This window comes from Thalassophryne amazonica, chromosome 15 (genome assembly GCF_902500255.1).
Source record: "Thalassophryne amazonica chromosome 15, fThaAma1.1, whole genome shotgun sequence".
Taxonomy (NCBI): Eukaryota; Metazoa; Chordata; class Actinopteri; order Batrachoidiformes; family Batrachoididae; genus Thalassophryne; species Thalassophryne amazonica.
Genome location: NC_047117.1, coordinates 74,126,937 through 74,148,235, shown reverse-complemented (window position 1 = coordinate 74,148,235; position 21,299 = coordinate 74,126,937). Strand labels below are relative to the sequence as shown.

Below are 21,299 nucleotides of genomic sequence, written 5' to 3'. Positions count from 1 at the left end.
ATGGGCAATAGCTCTGGTGGACATTCCTGCAGTCAGCATGCAACTGCGTGCGTCCTCAAAACTTGTGACATCTGTGGCATTGTGCTGTGTGATAAAACTGTACATTTCAGAGTGGCCTTTTATTGCGGCCAGCCTAAGGCACACCTGTTCAATAATCATGCTGCCTAATCAGCATCTTGATATGCCACACCTGTGAGGTGGGACGGATTATCGTGGCAAAGGAGAAGTGCTCACTAACACAGATTTAGACACATTTGTGAACAATATTTCAGAGAAATAGGTCTTTTGTGTCTACACAATCTTTTAGATTTCAGCTCATGGAAAATGGGGCAAAAACAAAATGTTGCATTTATATTTTTGTTCAGCATGCGCGCACACGCACACACATGCTGACAGAGGTTTATAAGTGCCAGTGTTCTAACTACCAATATGAGAAACATTCACTGCTTAATTTATAAATAATTACATCATTAAAAATATATATGACTTGATAAAGTTGTTTCAGGAGTAGCTGGCTGCTAAATGTAGTTTGTTTCATAGAGCAGAAAGCTTCATACAATTCAGAGACCAAAGTGATTTATTAATCAAAGCAGTCCAAACATTGGGTTGTACTTTTTCAAATTCATTTATTTTCAAGTAATGAAAACATCAGACAAAAGCAAACACGATATGGTAGGATATAAACAAAATATAATTTGCCTTGAAAGCCTCATATTTTCCATTTTACTGAATTTTACTAAGCTTAAAATCAAATCCTTAAAATTACTTTTGTGAAATGTAAATAAATAAAAACACCTATATACAACCTAGGAGGCATTTGTCACTTGATTTTTTTTTTCCCAACAAAACTAGTTGAACTTACTCACTGACAAACAAGTTTAGCTTCGATTTGCTTGAGGCTTATAAAGAGATTTTATTTAACAGCTATGGAACAGTTTGCCCAAATACCAGGATCCAAATTCATCTGGCTTTTGTGAATATTTGACTATGTGTTGCCCTCATGCCAAAATGAAAATAAGCTACTTTTTCTCTGATATTTTAAAGGCCAATAGAAGATACAAATAATAAGCCACACCCCTGAAGTGAACACTGTTGTGATTAGCCTGGTCTCTACGCATCTGTGTTTGTACATATGTTAGCAAGATATCTGAAGTATTTGTGATCAGATGTTGACCCAATTTGACAAATAACGTACATTGAGCACATGAATGGAAAAGTGATCTAATTATGTTTATGGCTCGTCAATGATCGAGATCAGAGATGCTCACATATTTCTCTACATGCCTTTCAGGGGCCTGTACTACGAAGCGGGGTTAACTTACTCAGATGTAACCCAGGGTCAACCTCTTAAACCGGGGTTAACAAAACCTGGTTTTCTCAAGTGGTGTTAATCGGTACTACGACGCTGAATAAGATGTTGATTTGTTGAACCTGTGTTAACCTAAGTGGAGTTTGTGCGCGTTCACATAAAAGGGGCGGGTTGCAGCACACGTCACCATTTTTCAATGATGGCGCAGTCACCTTACTTTACCGAAGAAGAATGCACGATTATTATGCGGAGCTACGAGGAATTTAAATTAATGTTAAGGGGGAAATCGAACACATCGTCTGCCAATAAAGCAAGACAGGCTTGTTGGCAATGTATTGCTGATCGGGTAAATGCGTAAATACAATTCAATTGTTATCCAAATCTGTTACAGATGATTAACCTGTGGAATGTCTAATATGTGTAAAAAAAAAAAAAAAAGACCTTTCATTAATTACGCCCAGATGCAACATGATTCAGAAGTGAGCATAGGCCTACTAATAAATGTTAGGTTAATTTAATGTTTCCTAAATAGGCTACCTTGACTGTATGATTGCTATTCCTAATCCTGTCAATATTTCAGATGCAATAGCAGTGCCAAACGCACCTGGCAGCAGGTGAAGATGAAATATAAAAACATCCTTCAGAACGGTAGGTTTATATTCATAGCTTGATAAGCCCCACTTCGCCTAATTAATGGACATGCATTAGACCTATTTTGATATTAGTAATTACCCGCGATTGCATAAAACCCTTTTTTGATTTGCATTGCGGATAAATGGCCAGGGAAAACGACAAATGCATCCAACAGTTTAGATAGAGCAAGTACTACCTTGCGAATCATACGACATACAGTATTCTTGCTCAGATGTTCAGCATCACCGATGGAATACATAAATTGTCCACTGGCAAAATAGGCACAAGGCACATTAACTGCTCAATCGTAGGGGCATTGTTACACTGTAAAACCAGGGAATTCCTGTAAAACATACAGCAGCACAGTAGATAACATTACAGACATAATATGTATATGGATTTACAGTGAATGAACCACAGCTGACTCACATTAAAGGAACTGTTAAATCTACAAACAAGAGCTCTCTTTTTTTGTCCATTTAACTGCTGTATGTTTTACCGGAATTCCCTGGTAACCACAGCTGCCAGTGTTTTCCTGTGAAAACAACAGCCTTTTTTTTTTTTTTTTTAAACAGTGTACGATGGGTGGTGTTACAGACTTCTGGCCTGATCAGCTGACAAAGATAACGAATTCCCTCGGCTGAGAATCTATATCTTTCATAGAGAATATCGTCCGGATATGTCAGCGGATTCTGGCGGTCTTTAAAAACCCTCGCCCTGCGAAGAGAGCCCCTCACAATTTGTGCCCCAATATCAAACAGATCATCCAGGTGGGCTGGAATTGTCTTCGGAGTGATTGAAGGTGGATGGACGGTACTTATAAAGGGAGTGGTTAAGCAAAAACCTTTAGCTAACCTAGAACATAACCTGCTCGGAGCAGGTTTGGCGCACAGCATAAGTTGCCATGGCAGCGTACCTTGCTCAAAACCTATCCACCTTTCGTAGTACGGGTTAACCGGGAAGTTACTCCACACGTCATCAACTTACTCCCGAAGTTACCCTGATAAGCCAGTAACCCCGCTTCGTAGTACAGGCCCCAGATGTGAGTGTGCATCACTGCATTAACTGAGCATTTGATAATTTATAAGTATTTTTTTGTTTAACATAGTACTACAGATTCTAGTAAGACAAATGTATGATCACATTATGATACAGTCTAAAAAAAAAAAGACAGTGCTTAGGCATTAAATTAAAAAATATTCGTGCTTTTTGATGTAGAACATTTTTTGTTTGAGTTAACATGTTAGTTTAACAGGAAAACTGCACTACCCTAATAAAAAAGTATGGTTTAAACTGTTCCACAGACTGAAAAATTAGTGGTTTTTGTTGCCTGCTCATGTATTTTTATTTAGATTTTTTTTTTGTCATAAATTGTACATCTAAAGGACTTTCTAAAATTAAAGTATAAAATATTAAATTTCAGAGTCATCAGTGACTGAAGTGGAAACAAACGCTAACCTTCAGTGTGCCTCCCTGTCCCACAAACATTTGAAAAGTGAAAGGCTTAAAACTGGTGAAGTTGTAGGGCAAAGGGAGAGAATTGGAATTGTTGTTAAACTGAGGTGGTGTGGGTGAATTTAAGGGTTGGGGGCGGGGTGCTGTCATGCTGTGCTACCCTTGTAAATATATTACCGAGGTGCTTTGCGCACACATTGACCCATATTTCTGAGCTCTGTTTCCATGCACTTAAATCCATGTAACAACTTAAGTCTGAGAATCTCTTTCTCATATCTTCTGACCTGTAGACATAAATATTTGCATGTACATGATGGCTTCGCTGCTGAACAGGATTTCACTGAACATAACTTGCAGGGTATGTTATCAAAGCTCAGAAATATGGGTCTGAGCATACGCACAGCCACTAGGTGGCGCATGCTAATAGGTAGCACAGCTGGACAGAACAGGGTCTTGTGGTGGAGCAGCTCAGCAGGTATCAAAGTCAGTCAGTCCAAACCTTTGGCAGGATATCCTGAATGGGAGTGAGGTCATCTTTGAAGCCACTAATAACTTCCAGACCACAATACAATTTCAAACTTCATTTTCACATTTTAAGTTACTTAAAAACACATTTGAAATTTTAATCTTCATTTCTCACGTTTACTGCTTTCTAAATCTTAATCTTGTATAAAGTGTACATATGAAAGCACTAACAACTAAAAACTCTCAGCTCCCCACTTTGCAACAACAAACTAACCACTGCTGCCACAAACTTCACTCAGTGATCTCATCAGTGACATTACCTGCTGATGTGGTCGGTGGAAAGGGGAGATTTTTTTTTTGTGATTTTTACATCCTTTGTCCTTCACTGAACTGATTTTGGCCTGTTGCTTGGAACAGACTGAAATTCACAAGTTCTCATTCTCGTTCAAAAAGCCACTTCACCTTAGCATCTTGGTGTAGGCATTAGAGGTACAAATACTACATCACAAACCATTTTAAGAAAATTAACAAGAAAAACATTCTTCATCGATAGCCAATTATTACAGGGGGCGGGGGGAGAAGCTGTTCAACTAACTGGGTGATTTGTTTTCAGTGCTGCTGCTTTTTTGACAGAGGTTTGGCCGATTCTGTTTTACTGCTGCAGACAGGAAATGAAACATGTAAAACTGCTGCCAACAGCTCATGAATGTACTTCACAATAAAATATAAATATTAAAGCAGTAGTAACTCTTGACTGTAAAGGGATGAGAAGGCAGAGGTGCCAAGGTAACATTAGGATGATTAGCATCACTAAGGCTTTTAAAAGCAAGCCAAAATACACTGAGGAGTTTCCATTTGCTCTAACTTTCAGCTACCAGTGAAGGCAAATACTACTTTGTCCTTTCTCTAACCTTACCAAAAAACAGTACTGATAAGTATATAAAAAGTAAACTGGAAGTATACTTGAAACATACTTGCATGTACTACTTTTTGGTAAGGGTAACAATTTTGTTTGTCCAGTGCATAGGTACTGTTAGCACAGCTTGTGAACAAACGTATCTTGGGCAATGGCTGAAATACTACTGAATGAATACCTTGCACAAAAAGTAAAAGGTCTTTGATATGGTCAAAGGTCAGAACCCTTTCAATAATATTAGATTCCACTTGTTTATACATAAACTATCACAATTCTAAAGTAATGTGTAATAAATTTAATATATTACAATAACTAATAGAAACACCCAACAACACGTAGCAAATACTACTTGCCACCTCAAATACACAATTTTCTGGTGAAAACACAGACTGTTTGTGTGTTTCTTATACATCAATCCAAAAACTTAAGTCACTGCCTTACAATGAATCCAATATATAACAACTACTTTCACACTTTAGGTAAGTTAAGCAGTTCTACAATGAATATGAATGAAATTTTTGACCGTTGGGGTTTTACATAATTATTGTATGGCCTTGCCTTACAATATAAAGCGCCTTGGGGCAACTGTTTGTTGTGATTTGGCGCTATATAAAAAAAATTGATTGATTGATATAGAGTCAAAATGTCATTACTGTGCCAGCAGCTCCTGGATATTACATCAAAGACCAGGGTCTCCAAATCCTGCTCCTGGAGATCACCTGTCCTGCACACATCTCTCCCTGCTCAGCACAGAGCTAATTATCTGGATCTGGCATGTGCCAGGTCTGGATTGACTAAACACATTTGACTGATTAAAATCAGTTGTGGGAAAGATGGAAAACATGCAGGGCACCGCTCTGGAGGAGCACAGCTGGACAGATGTGACCAAAACTAAGAAGACAGGTCAGTTCCCTGGCCAGTTCTCCACTTGAACAGACATTTCTGGATGATGTTTTTGTTGATGCATCTTGAGATTCCTTAACCAGGCAAATCCCTTTCCACACAACTCACAGCTGTATGGTTTCTCCCTGGTGTGAACTCTCTGGTGCTTTCTCAGGTTGCCGGCCTCTGAGAACATCTTTCCACATGTGGAGCAGCTGAATGGTCTCTCTCCTGTGTGCACGCGTTGGTGGATCTCCACCTTCTTGGGCCGGTTAAAAGCTTTTCCACAGTAGCTGCAAACAAACAATCTTTCCTTGCTGCCAGTTGGGTGGGAAACTTTGCTGATAGTGCCAAAGGGCTGAGACAAGGAGAAGCCAGCGCTATCGCCACTGTAACGTCTCCATCCATTAATACTGGAAGTTGACGGGAAATCAGCTGCTGCCATCGAATACGAACAAGACGGCCTCCTTCCATCTGCTTCAGCTGCCATGGTATTGTCAATAAGTTCCTCCACAGAATTACTGCTTTTATCAGTGTCACAAAACATGGCAAACTGTGAGACATTGCTGTCACCATCAATTTGTTGGTGGCGGTTTATTATTTCGTGATGTTTTACAGGAAAGGAGGTGTGAAGCATCGAGTCTCTGCCCTCATCGCAGGCATTGAACTCAGACTTAAGTTGAGGAGAGGAGTCACTGACCTCCACTCCTCTGTTGCTGCTGGTGTGTCGCCTGGTGCTCGGCGCCTGGGTCTGGTTAGAAGAAGACTGGATATCCTGTTGTTCAAGGCTGGGTCTTTGTGTGCCAACTCCACGAGGTCCACACTCCACCACTCCTTCAATGTGGGGAAGAGAGACAAAAATGCACTACTTAGAATTTTTGGCTTATGGATGACAGCATGGCTGCAAGTAACTGTGTTGACAACAATAATGTGTTTAGGAAGTGAAAAATAAAATAATCCTCAAAATAAAACTGGTTATGTGGCACAAAATGGTCTGGAAAAGGCACAGTGGTTCTCTGCTGGATTACAAAGCCACTTAATGTCAGCTCAACAAAGCCACTTAATGTCAGCTCAACAAAACAGCTGATCGCCTCTCGCAAAGTGCGTGTGGCTTTTCAGTTACATGTCATTAGACAAACTTGTTTGTCAGTTTCTTTTATTTCCAAAGCTTAGGTTTCTTGGCAAACAAGGCCACTGCTGCTCATTATGTCATAGGTATTAAAGGCATTGCGCTGCGGTGGTTTGAATCATATTTGTCTAATAGATTACAGTTTGTTCATGTAAATGGGGAATCTTCTTCACAGACTAAAGTTAATTATGGAGTTCCACAAGGTTCTGTGCTAGGACCAATTTTATTCACTTTATACATGCTTCCCTTGGGCAGTATTATTAGACGGTATTGCTTAAATTTTCATTGTTACGCAGATGATACCCAGCTTTATCTATCCATGAAGCCAGAGGATACGCACCAATTAGCTAAACTGCAGGATTGTCTTACAGACATAAAGACATGGATGACCTCTAATTTCCTGCTTTTAAACTCAGATAAAACTGAAGTTATTGTACTTGGCCCCACAAATCTTAGAAGCATGGTGTCTAACCAGATCGTTACTCTGGATGGCATTTCCCTGATCTCTAGTAATACTGTGAGAAATCTTGGAGTTATTTTTGATCAGGATATGTCATTCAAAGCGCATATTAAACAAATATGTAGGACTGCCTTTTTGCATTTACGCAATATCTCTAAAATCAGAAAGGTCTTGTCTCAGAGTGATGCTGAACAACTAATTCATGCATTTGTTTCCTCTAGGCTGGACTATTGTAATTCATTATTATCAGGTTGTCCTAAAAGTTCCCTAAAAAGCCTTCAGTTGGTTCAGAATGCTGCAGCTAGAGTACTGACGGGGACTAGCAGGAGAGAGCATATCTCACCCGTGTTGGCCTCCCTTCATTGGCTTCCTGTTAATGCTAGAATAGAATTTAAAATTCTTCTTCTTACTTATAAGGTTTTGAATAATCAGGTCCCATCTTATCTTAGGGACCTCATAGTACCATATTACCCCATTAGAGCGCTTCGCTCTCAGACTGCGGGCTTACTTGTAGTTCCTAGGGTTTGTAAGAGTAGAATGGGAGGCAGAGCCTTCAGCTTTCAGGCTCCTCTCCTGTGGAACCAGCTCCCAATTCAGATCAGGGAGACAGATACCCTCTCTACTTTTAAGATTAGGCTTAAAACTTTCCTTTTCGCTAAGGCTTATAGTTAGGGCTGGATCGGGTGACCCTGGACCATCCCTTGGTTATGTTGCTTTAGACGTAGACTGTGTTTCATAATTATTGTATGGCCTTGCCTTGCAATGTGGAGCGCCTTGGGGCAACTGTTTGTTGTGATTTGGCGCTATACAAGAAAAAAGTTGATTGATTGATTATCACACATCACAACATTCTGTAGAATTACAGTGAACTAACAAGAGAGAGAGAGACAGAGAGAAATAATCACACATTTATCCCTACTTTACGTTGCGTTCATTAATACGTTACCTGAGACTTATGTTAATAAGCAATGAAAGTGGTGGTAAAACGTGACAAACATTTTCAGACTCCTGACACAAAACTATGATTTTTTTTTCCCAATGACAGTCGTGAAACCTGGCACAGATGTAGCCACGTGTTCCAATAACAAATTCCAACAGCTACTTCAGAGGTTATTAAAATAAAGTTCATCCAAAATTTTAGGGCACAGCCATTTTTTTGTGACTCAGGTGCTGTTCAACTCACTTTGCTTTTTTTTTGTGCTCGTCTGTGCAGTTGTTTGATGTATCAAGTAGTATAGTTTATACATAAATTGTTTATACATATTGGTTATGCATATCTTGAGATCTGCCAATACTGTCACTGGCCTGCAAAGCGCTTGTTAATCATACTGAAAAGCTAACAACAGGCCTCTGAACTTCATCATGTATGTACTAATTTTGGTAGCTTGCAGAATCAAGTGTAAAGGAAATACAGTTGTATGCAAACATTTGGGCACCTCTTACTTACTTTAACTGAAATTTCAGTTAAATATATCATATAGGAGATGAACACACTGATATTTGAGAAGTGAAATGAAGTTTCTAGTATTTACAGAAAGTGTTCAATATTTATTTAAACAAAAATAGGCAGGTGCATAAATTTGGGCACCCTTGTCATTTTATTGATTTGAATACATTTAGCACTAATTATTGGAACACAAAATTGGTTTGGTAAGCTCATTGACCCTTGACCTCCTTACACAGGTGAATCCAATCATGAGAAAGGGCATTTAAGGTGGCCATTTGCAAATGTTTCTCCTCTTTGCATCTTTTCTAATGAGTGGCAACATGGGAACCTCTAAACAACTATCAAATGACCTGAAAACAAAGACTGTTCAACATCATGGTTTAGGGGAAGGATACAAAAAGCTATCTCAGAGATTTCAGCTGTCAGTTTCCACTGTGAGGAACATAGTGAGGAAATGGAAGACCGCAGGCACAGTACTAGTTAAGGCCCGAAGTGGCAGGCTAAGAAAAATCTCAGATAAGATGAAGTGAAGGATGGTGAGAACAGTCATAGTCAACCCACAGACATGCTCCAAAGACCTACAACATGATCTTGCTGCAGATAGTGTCTCTGTGCACCGTTTAACTACACAGCGCATTTGGCACATGGAGATACTGTATGGAAGAGTAATGCGGAGGAAGCCTTTTCTGCATACACGCCACAAATGGAGTTGCTTGAGGTATGCTAAAGCACATTTGGATAAGCCAGCTTCATTTTGGAATAAGGTGCTATGGACTGATGAAACTAAAATTGAGATATTTGGACATAACAAGGGGTGGTATGCATGGCTGAAAAAACAAAAACAAACACCCCCCAAAAAAAAAAAAAAAAAAAAAAAAAAAAAAAAAAAACACCCACACACACAGCATTCCAAGAAAAATGCTTGCTACCTACAGTAAAATCTGGAGGTGCTTCCATCATGCTGTGGGGCTGTGTGGCCAGTGCAGGTACTGGGAATCTTGTTAAAGTTCAGGGTCACATAGATTCCAGTCAATATTAACAGATTCTCGAGAACAATGTTCATGAATCAGCGACAAAGTTGAAGCTGCGCTGGATCTTTCAACAAGACAACAACCCTAAACACTGCTCAAAATTTACTAAGGCATTCATGCAGAGGAACAAGTACAACGTTCTGGATTGGCCATCTCAGTCCCCAGACCTGTATATTATTGAAAATCTGTGGTGTGACTTTAAGCAGGCTGTTCATGCTCAGAAACCAACCAACATGAGATGTTTTATAAAGAAGAATGATTCAAAATACCTTCAACCAGAATCCAGACTCTCATTGGAAGCGTTTAGAGGCTGTTATTTCTGCAAAAGGAGGATCTACTAAATATTGATGTATTTTTTCTGTTGGGGTGCCCAAATTTATGCACCTGTCTAATTTTGTTTAAAGAATTATTGCACACTTTGTAAATCCTACAAACTTCATTTCACTTCTCAAATATCACTGTTTGTCTGCTATATGATATATTTAACTGAAATTGCTGATCCAAACAACCAATGATTTATAAAGGAAAATCATGGAAATCATCAGGGGTGCCCAGCTTTTACATATAACTGCATTTAAGACACTTTCACTTGAAATACAATGGCTGTTGTCACACTTCATCTACATTCCAGCATCTATGCTACCGTTATGAATCAGTGGAAACTATCAAACCACAAAAGCTCAGCTGCACACCAGCTTCACATTAGTGGAAGGAAGCTCTCAGTCCATCAGAAACAGCTTTAAACAGTTTTGAGAATGCAGACCTCAAAATCAACCGTATTTTATTGATGCAAACTTACCAGCATCTCCAATGACTGACACAGCTTCCTCTATTTGACGATCTTGTAACATGTTTCCCTCCATCTTCTCCTCTTTCACCAGGACTGGCTCAGGCTCCACCAGTTCCACATCTGGTGACTGCAAAAGAACACAGGTTATAATTTCTTATTCGTGCAGCTTCATCAACTGTCTGAGCACATCATCTGTACTAATTATCAGTTTTGAATGGCACGCTGGAACAGCTGAGGGCTTCATCCCAACCACCCGAGGAGGAGACTTATGAATCTGACCTATGACCCAGTAGAGTGTGTGTGTTTTTAAAATCCATTTTTTACTTTAGTTTTTTGAAGTGGCAAAGCTCACAGTATGAAAATACAATTATCTTCTGGTTTAATTTAGTTTGTTTTTGGCTGAGGGTGCTATAAAAGTGGTCAAAGATCAACTATTACTGCCATTTCTGCTACGTTTACATCCACCAAGACATAAAATCATAAGCATTTATTCCTCTGTCTGCTAGGGTTTACAGATCATTTGTACGCACGGACCATTCATAGACAAAAGACTATTCACAGACATACCAAGGACCATTCATAGACATGAAGAATCATTCATTATTTATTAAAACACAGCACTGTCACAGGTGATGATTGTGGACTGGTTTATGGCAGGTTATGCAGGGATATTCCATGGCAGCGCATTTAATCCATCGTAACTCTCTGAATACTAAACTGATTTTCACGTTTTTTCCTGCAAATGTCTTACATGTAGCTATGATACAGGGCAAATAGTTTGTTGTATTTTAATATTCAAACTGGGATTAACAATAATAGAATATTCTGACATAGCCTAGACTGTAGACAGGTATTTTGCAAACACTGTAAACACACACATACATATATATACATACATACACACACGCTAATATATGATAGAGAGGGCAGACAGTGGCAGTAAAGCCAACTATTTTAATAATTTGAAGAGACAATACGTATATGATTAGGCTATAAATAAATATTTATGCATAAACAACATTCTGACTAATGAATACATTATATTTCCATATAAAACATAATAGATATAAGTTATAACACAGGTGTGGTCTCTCAGAAGTATGACTTGACTTTGTTCAGTAAGTCTGTCTATGAATGGTCTCTTTTTTGGTCTATGAATGGTCCATGTCTATGAATCATCCGGTTACTGTTTGTTAGCAGGATTATGTCAAAATTACTGCATGGATTTTGATGAAATTTTCAACACAGACAGACAATAGAATCAGAACTCAAGAAAATTTGGGACATGATCCGGATTCTGGATCAAGATTTCACTTTATATAGGCTTTGAAGGATTACATCAAAGCTACTTCACAGATTCACACCAAATCTGCACTATGGGCAAATTAGGGCATGGAAGACTCCACTGAATGTTGGAGGTGTTTTCCGGATCCAGATTCTGGATCAAGATTTCAATTTGTACTTTTCACTTTGTCGGATTTTGAGGATTAGGTCAAAACTACTTAACAGATTTTCACCAAATGTTCACCACATATTGGTGTTAGGGATGCACTGATCCACATTTTTTTCTGATCCGATCCCGATACCTAAATTTGGATATCTGCCAATACCGATACTATTCCGATACCAGAGCTCTGTTTGCTTTAATATTATTATTATTATCATCATGACTGTTGATTTCATGAGGATATTTTGTATTCCCAGTTATACAGCTTCATGATGAAGTGTTTAGAGTAGTATTTTCTTAAAAAGAAGATCTGAAAGTTCAGTTACAATTTGCCAGAAGGTACATCTAAGATGGAAGCCTACATTTGATGTTTTGGTTAAAGAATCAAGTACTTTAATTTATAGAGTTTTATAAACTTCAAAGAGAAAAGACAGCACTCTCACTGTTTGCTTCTCTTCAATGGAGCGTTATTGACATGGAAAATATATTTTTACACTGTCAAAGCAAGTGTTACTTGCTTTGACAGCAACACTTCTCTCCCTCTGTCTCTCTCTCTCTCTCAATTCAACCAGTCCATGCTCCCCCAACCTCTCCCTCACCGCAGCCATCTCTCCTTCCCTCAGCACATCTCCCCCCAGACCTCATAGCAGCAGCCCCCCCAACCAACACAACCTCTTCCATACATCACTGTGGACCAGGTCAGAGGACAGCTGAGGAAGCTTCATCCAAGGGAAGCTGCAGACCCAGACAATGTGTGTCCCCAACTACTGCGCAACTGAAATGGGAGAACTGCTACAACATATATCTTCAACTTAAAAGACAGGTCTCACGTTTTTTTTTAACGTCCCAGTTAATCAGACAACATAAAAGTGCTCAGGTTTGTAAGTGTCTCCGCACATATGTGCTAATAATTAGTGATCTCTGATGTATTTTATTCCTTTCTCTCTCGGCGTTAGCAGGTGCAGTTCTGGAAAACGCCTCCGCATTTTTCAGTGTGTGACGTCCTAATTAGCGTTGGCATGTGTGCACTGCTGCTGCTCATTGCCCCTGTCAGCTTGCTGCGAAAAGGAATGTCTCCAAGACGGTTTTCCCCCTGGCAAAAGATTTTTTTATATTTTATTGATAACAACATTCATAATTAATCATGCACAAAGCTGAATCTGGAGCAGAGACTGTTATTGACAGGCTGCGCTTATGACTCATGGCCATGCAGGTGCACAGAAACTTTTACAGAGTTGCAGTTTTTACCGTGACTGCATCAAAATGAACAGCTTTCACTTAAAAATGAATCATCATAACACAACATCACACTTATGTAAACTCTGAAATGAATCTGTGCCTCCGTTATCAGCTACATTCCATTGAAGCTTACACTGGGACGCTTAGTTGCAACATCACTTGTCGGAAACAACCAAGTACTCACGAGTACTTTGTTTTTGGACACCTCCGTAGCTGTTTGCTGCGAATGCCATATACGCTGAAACTGATCATGGAAGTGCACAAAGCAATCCTGGTAGATCATTGGATGGTCACTAACAGCCTAAATCTAAATTGTTATGGTGTTGGTGTGACATGTCGCTTAACCTGCTGCTAGGGAGCGTGCCCACCCATTATGCATCATTCCAATTCCTAAGAAGAACCTGCACAGCAAGCTGAATGACTTCCTACCAGTGGCACTCACATTACACCTGATGCCTCAGCCTCCTCAAACCCCAGGTGCAACACGCCCAGGAATATCTGCAATTTGCATATTGGTGGTGTTGCGGAGGATGCCATCCTCTACCTGCTACACTGAGTCCACTTGCAACTGGACAAGAGAAGTGGCACAGTGAGGATTCTCTTCCTGGACTTCTTCAGCTACCGCACAGACAGGCCACAGTATGTCAGGCTGAGAATATCACGTCTGACACTATGTTCAGCAGCACCAGACCCCACCCCAGGGCACAGTGCTGGCCCCTCTTCTCTTCATCCTGTACACCTTGGACTTCTGCTACAACTCTAAGCTGTGTCACATCCAGACGTTCGCAGATGACACAGCCATCATTGGATGCATCAGGGATGACAGAGAGGAGTACAGGAGCTTCATGAGGGACTTTGCTGTCTGGTGCCACACAAACCATCTACAGCTCAACACATCAAAGACAAAGGAGCTGGTCATTGACTTTGGGAAGTCCAGACTAAGACCGTGACCAGTTCTGATCAAGGGAGCTGAGGTGGAGGCTGTGGATTCCTACAAGTACTTCGGGCTGTGGCTGGACAGCAAACTGGATTGGACAACCCACAACAACCACCTGTACAGGAAAGGACAGAGCAGGCTGTACTTCCTGAAGAGGCTGTGGTTGTTCAACATCAGCAGGAAACTCCTGTGGATGTTCTTCAAGTCAGCGTCTTTTACACTGTGCTGTGATTGGGGGAGGGGGGCACATCAAAGAAGGCCACATCCAGGTTGGACAAACTGATCAGGCGGGCTTGCTCCGTAGTTGGCATGAAGCTGGATTCTGGTGACGGTGGAAGAGAACCCTGGACAAACTGCCGGACATTATGGATAATGCCAAACACCCTCTGCACACCGTCATCAGCAACCAGAGGAACCTCTTCAGTCACAGACTACTCCTTCCCAAGTGCAGGACTAACAGACTGAAAAACTCCTTTGACCCTCAGACCAGCAGACTGTAGAACTTCTCACTCAGGGGAGGAGTAACAGGAAGACGGAGGACGGGAAGGAGAGGAACAGTAGTAGACAGTAGCAAGCATTATTTCTGGTATTTCTATTTGTATTTACATTTTGCAAATTGTTTTTACTTTCACTTTTGATACTCTGTGTGCTTCTTTTCCTGTGTGCTGCTAACCAATGATGCTGGAACCTCAATTTCCCTGAGGGAGTCTTCCCAAGGGATTAATACATTTCTGGCTAATCCAACTTTGTCATCATTATCAGATTGCTCATCATAAGAATGTCAACAGCCATGGTGGTGGTTGTTGCTTTCTGTACAAGAATGCACATCAAACCCGATGTCACACACGGACAATTCCTTGGGTCAAGGCAGGTATCAGAGTAATTATCTCCAAGCTCAAGTGAAGTTCCCAATAAATGCAGAGAAGGAAATTTGACACTATTGTAAGAGTTGTGAACATAGATCGCTTCCCTAGCTGATGAACAGCAGATGTGCTGTCCCAGCCAGTGTCCCGTGGAGGTGAGTTCTACCGTGCAACTACCCATGCGCATCTCTCTCTCTCTCTCTCTACCCCATCGAGATGAACTACCCGTGTACAGCACAACTGTGCATCTCTACCCTGGACTTTCACACCTCCGTTTTAATAAAATGCAGTTTTAGAAAGTGTACACTGTAATTTACCAATCTGTATACTCGGCATGGGATGATATTGATTTTTTCCTGTCATGATTATTTTTATTTTGGCCATAGTAACTGCAATTAATGATAATATCACAATAATTAATAAACACTGTGTACAAGTTTAAAAAGGCCTTAAAATGCCGGAATCACAACAGTACATTTTATTGTACGTTAAAATTAATATTTATTGTATAGTTTTTTCTAATGGGCCAATATCAACTGAACTTATACTAAATAGAATAAATTGCCTGTCCAATAAAGTCCAACGGGCATTGAGGTGCAAATAAATGAGGATTACTGTGATAGTGAGTACATTTTACACATTACTAAATTTGGATGAGCAATTTCGACATTTATTTGTCCATCAAAATAAGCTAACTTTGGCAAGATTCATATATTCAGTGAATGAAAGTGAAACAATAGGTAGCTTGTTTCAACGAGGGAGCCCATCTCGACAGAATAGTGGTGAAACTATGAGCTACTGGCAATGCTTCAGAGACATCAGATCAAAGTTTCTCAGCCATCTTGTGTATTGCAGTAAACAGTTCACAATTGGTGTCTGCCATCACTCTGTGGAACATCCAACTAGAGGTCAACCGATATGAATTTTTAAGGGCAGATACCGATTATTGACAAGGTTTGGAGGCTGATACAGATACTTGAGGCAGCTATTAGAACAAAACAGAAAACTTTCTATAAAATGATTTGTGGCATGTGTTTTATTCACAGAACTTTTTAACAGGACCTTCACACAAAAGGTGCAAGGAGCTATAAATAACGTTATGAAGATGAAAAAAATGAATAAATACAGCTGCAAACTGCAAAAAAAAAGTTTTTACATGTACATTCCCTGTATCTAGAAACATGCAAAAAGAACATAAGACGTTTACGCTGATAAACTGAGTGGAACACATTGAAATTTACATCTGTAGGCTGGCTGTTTGTACCATAGATGAAATTTCTAAACAGTCATTTACTATACTATTATCACACTATTTACTTTTGTTGCAGATCAGAACATTCTGAAACTTTGTGTAAGGTCCCCCAAAACATTTCTGTTTTTGTTGTTACTAAACTGCTTCTTTAAAATTATTTGTTGAAGATGTATAAGAATATAGCAGTAATTCTCATGCTTAACTTGAAAACAACAGGTGGATTAACTAGTGGCCGAGGGTTCACAGAGACACAACATCTGTGGTGGGTATTTTGAATGCCAGCATGTGCCAATATAAACAACTCAAAGATGCCACAGCAGCCAGGGTAGCAAGGGATGTGGATGACACCAAAGAAATCCCAAAATACAACTGCACAAAGGAACTCATTCACTGACAAACCATCACTGAGGAATATTGCTACAGGAGTCACTGCTTCAGCATCTGTTGGATGGCCATGATTCAAGAAATGTAGGAAAACACATTCTGACCTCCATGAAGGACAATACAGTGGCAGCATACACATTCAGGAAGAAGGAACAGACTGTAACAAAGGATGCAAAATCAATGTGCAGATTCAAGACGAGGTTGTGCATGTGGATCCTCAGCTTCTCTTTCAAAGGCTGGAAACTGTTAGCACCAGGAAAGATGATGTGACAGATGCAGTTGATTATGAGCTTTGCCAATACCCATCAGCTCTATTTGACTCTGTAAATATCCTGAGACCAGCCAAAAAAAAAATCTACACTTGGACAAACATTGTGGTCTCAAGAGGTTGCTGCTTTGTCTGGGACAACTGAGGCAGTCCAGCATGTTTTGGATGGTGGGACATTATTGCATCAGATCCCTTGGACAATAAGCACAACATGGGAGAAGATCTTTGAAGAATATAAACTCTATGTCCTTGAAAGGTATGTCATGTTTGATGGTTACAGCGATGCCCCAAGCACCAAAGACTGTGCACATCTGAAAAGAATTGATGGTAAAGTTGGAGCAGTAGCCCATTTCATCCCAAGCATGACCCTTCAGAGCAAAAAGGAGGAGTTCCTCTCCAACAAAGAGAACAAGCAGCGGTGTATAGCACTGCTGTCCCAAACCCTGGAACAGACTGGCTGTGAAGTTCACTAGGCAAAAGGAGATGCTGATCTACTGATGGTCCAAATAGCCATAGCATCAGCAACAAGGTAGGAGACATTTCTTGTTGGAGACAATACAGACATTTTGTGCTACTTGTCTATCATGCCAAAAGCACAGACTTCAAGGTCTTCTTCAAGCCAGAGCCAAAGAAACATGCCCAGAAATGTGCCAGATGTTGTAACATTATGTCTCTGCAAGTCTTGCTTGATGATTCCATTGCTGAAAATATTATTTTCCTCCATGCGATTCTTAGCTGTGATACAACATCTTGAGTACTCGGGCTTGGAAAGAAAGTAGCTTTCAAGAAAATGAAAACCAGTAGCCTATTTCAGGAGCAAGCAAGGGTGTTCATGAGAAATGGAGTATCCAAAGATTATATTCCCAAGGCAGGAGAGAAGGCCCTGTTGTGCTTGTACAATGGAAAGCCTGGACAAGGAATCAATGACCTGAGATTTCAATGGTTTTGCACCAAGACGTCATCCAGTACAGTTCCAGTTCAGCCTTGCTCCCTACCATCTACAGCGGCTGCAGCCAAATATCACAGCCTGAGTGTATAACAGAAAGTCCATGAGTGGAAAGGAGATGACTGTCATCTGCAGATTGGAGCTGGAAGATCGTGGAAGGAAAATTTATACCCTCTATGAAAGATCTCCAACCTACTCCTAGTAAACTGTTGGAAATCATTCAATATAACTGCAAATCTGGATGCAATACCATGCGGTGTTCTTGCCACAAGCATGAGATGGTTTGCTCTTTGGCATGTTCTGACTGTAGAGTTATTCGTGCCAACATGGCATATGCACTTGCAAGCCATCTAAAAAGAAGCCTTGAAATGAGAAAACTTTTATTTCTTTATTTCTTGCTTTGTTTTATTTGAGATGGTCATTTTCATTGTACAGTAATGAGTCACTCATGTTTCACAGCATGGTGTTTGTTAAATAGTGAAAATGGATACTTAGGAGATTTTACTGTGTGCTAGACTCTCTTCATATAACGACAGAAATAAAGCTATGATTTATCAGCTTATTCCACTTTTTGTGTTTTTTTTTAACCTAGTTAACAAGGGAGTTACAGAAATAGAAAAGTTATATCATGTTGTATTTGACATTATTATATGGTATGGGATTTTGCCAACTTCTGATTGGCCCATTTGCCACTTTCTGAGCTGTACCACATGCCAAGTTGACCGCTGGTGGAGCTGAGTAGACCGCGCGTACGAAACGAGTACACCTCGTGTGCAGCGTAGCGCTAGCTAATCGAACAATGCCTTCTATCGATAACGACCAATCAGATAATGCGATACAACGGCTACTTTGGTTGTCAGTTTGTTGACAAGATGGCAGAAGACAGGTTTGTGTCTGTTAGCAATGCTGACTTAAAACTACTTTTACATGAAAAAGATGCAAAGAACACCTGCAGAAATACACAGTCAGCAGCCAACCTGTTTCGCAAGTACGTCACTGAAAAGGGACATGCGCCCAACTTTGAAACTTATAACTTATATATGGATGCTCGACGGAGTACTCGGTCGATTTTATGCGGAAGCTAGACAAGCGAATGGCGAACTGTATAAGAAAATAAGCCTGATGACTCTTCGTCACAGCCTTAACAGGCATCTCCAGTCAATCGATGGGATGTCAGTTGGTGCAGTATGACAGCAATAATAAAGAGTTGAAACTTGAGATTGATTTTTCAGTTTTAGTATGTTTGACAAACTCCCAATTTTCTTGTTTACCATATAATAAAGCAGTTAGACTTTTGATTTTGGTGAACCCCATCCTAACCAGGTCCGCATAATCACGGGTACACCTCATCAAAAGTCTGTAATTGTATATTGTACTAGTAAGCAAAACAGGTATTAATGTGTGGGACGCCCATCGGCCCTGTTGTGATGAATAATTGACTAAATTTATTCTAGACCCATATAACATTCAAACAAAACATCATATATGTGCCTGCATATCCTTTTGTATAGATCGGAAATTTTATTATGATTTAGACCACTTAAAAGCAATCTCTTCCAATGCTGCAGCAATGGCAAAAAAAAAATCATCAAATTCTGGTAATCTCATTCATTTGGCAATTTCACCTTGTTCTACTCAATGTATTATGGTAAACTTTTAATATGTTATTCTACATATATTGGCCTGTCAAACCTACTTTATTTCATTTCTGTTCAAATTTGTTTTGGGTATGTTGCATATTTTCCACAGACTGCCTGGACTACAGGGTGGGCCAATAAAATGTTGCCACTTTTTGGATTGTACACAAGTTTTTGAAATGAGAACTTATTTGCCAATTTTATTTACAGACTTGTAACAGAAGTATCAAATTAATATTTGATACCAAAGGTTTCCCACTTTATCTCTTGTTTTCCGCACAGTTCAATAATTGATGACATGTTCAGTCCACACTCTTCTTTGGATTACAGCTGCAACACGCACACTGAAGTTTGTGATGACATTGCCACACATCAAGAGGGATTCTCAGAATTTCCTTTTCATTTTCAGGAATTGATATTCCAGAAAATGAAATCTTTGTTATTTTGGAAATTGTACAAATTAAGAAAGTGGTAACATTTTATTGGTCCACCCTGTTTATGCCAGTCTGTGGGAGAGTAATCTTCAATACCGACAGGTGGAACCTGTGATGTCTAACAAATCAAATATTGCTGTGGGCGGGACTTTGCTACAAACCAGAAAGCAGCGACTCATATTTTAAAAGAGTGGCATGGGCTAATAGCCCTTCACTGCCTGAAGTAAGAGGCCATTTGCTACATGTGATGGGCCCTTGTCACATATCAATGGGCCTATGCAAAGTAGAATAAATTAAAGCAATTCAAGATATGTAATGTTTTGTAATCTATTTTAACAGCCACAACCTGAGGCAATAAAGCCTGGTTCGCACGACAGGATTTTAAAATGATCTTTAGGTTTCCAAACCCACACGTGAAGATAAAAAAAAAAAAAAAAATCAGGGATCTGACAGGTTTGGTCGTACAATGTGTGGTGTTCAGCCACACGGTAAGGACAACACCACCACACACAAACAGATTTCACACACGAACTTTCACAGCTCAGACAGAAAATCTCGCAAAATCTCTCGAGATTAAACGTGACTTCAGAGTAAATAAACGGAGGTACTTTGTGGACTATTTAAAACAGAGGGGAAAAAACAATACAAAAAGAAAAAGAAAAGGTGTTCTTTAAAGGAGTGGAGACAGCGCGACTACCAGACTTTCTGGTAAGTCAGAACAGCTGTTTTGATTTTAGATTTCGTTCCGTGCGTCCGTCACCTCCCTTTCTGATTGACTGCACGTCACATTCAGCAGGCTGTGTGCACGTTTGTGGTCGGAGGACACAACACACGCTGCGATATCGGGCCAAAAAAATCCAACATGTTGAATATCCCCGATTTGCGATCGGAGCGCTCCTGACACCCTTCCGAGCATATTAGAGCGCTCTTAACACACCACACACGGCAGGAATATCTGATAAGAAGATTATCTTTAGCGTCATCACAATTGTCGGGGCATCCTTAAGATTGTCAGAAGGGGAAGATCGGGTCCAATATCGGCCTAATTATCCTGCTGTGTGAACCCGGCCTTAAGTTTCATATTTCTATTATGTTTCATATCATATTATGTTATGTGTAGGCCAAAAAAGATGTTTGAAAGGTTAAAAATACATTAATATTTGTTGCACATAGAATTTGCTCCCTTCTTTAAAACTGACACAGTAGCTTTAATCCAGTGAGGTAGGGAGCTGCCTTAGGCAATTTAACACAGTGACATGGGGGTAATTGTAAATTTACACACAGTAGCTTTAATTCAGTGAGGCAGAGCGTTATGTCAGTTTTTCTGTTATCTTCACAGTATTTTTTTTCTTTCAATATTTTTGAGTAGGATTGC

At 39.9% G+C, this 21,299-nt stretch overlaps 1 protein-coding gene across 2 annotated transcripts in view; it reads right to left on the bottom strand.

Moving 5' to 3' along the window:
- The window catches only part of si:ch211-89o9.6 (Krueppel-like factor 12), a 62,462-nt gene that overhangs the window by 20,602 nt on the left and 20,561 nt on the right, over positions 1-21,299 (bottom strand). For both annotated transcript variants that reach the window (XM_034189223.1, XM_034189224.1), the window contains exons 3-4: positions 10,527-10,644; positions 6,361-6,494 (exon numbers count right to left, since the gene is read on the bottom strand). In XM_034189223.1, coding sequence (XP_034045114.1) covers positions 6,361-6,494; positions 10,527-10,644 — 252 coding nt within the window. The remainder of the gene's footprint in view (positions 1-6,360; positions 6,495-10,526; positions 10,645-21,299) is intronic.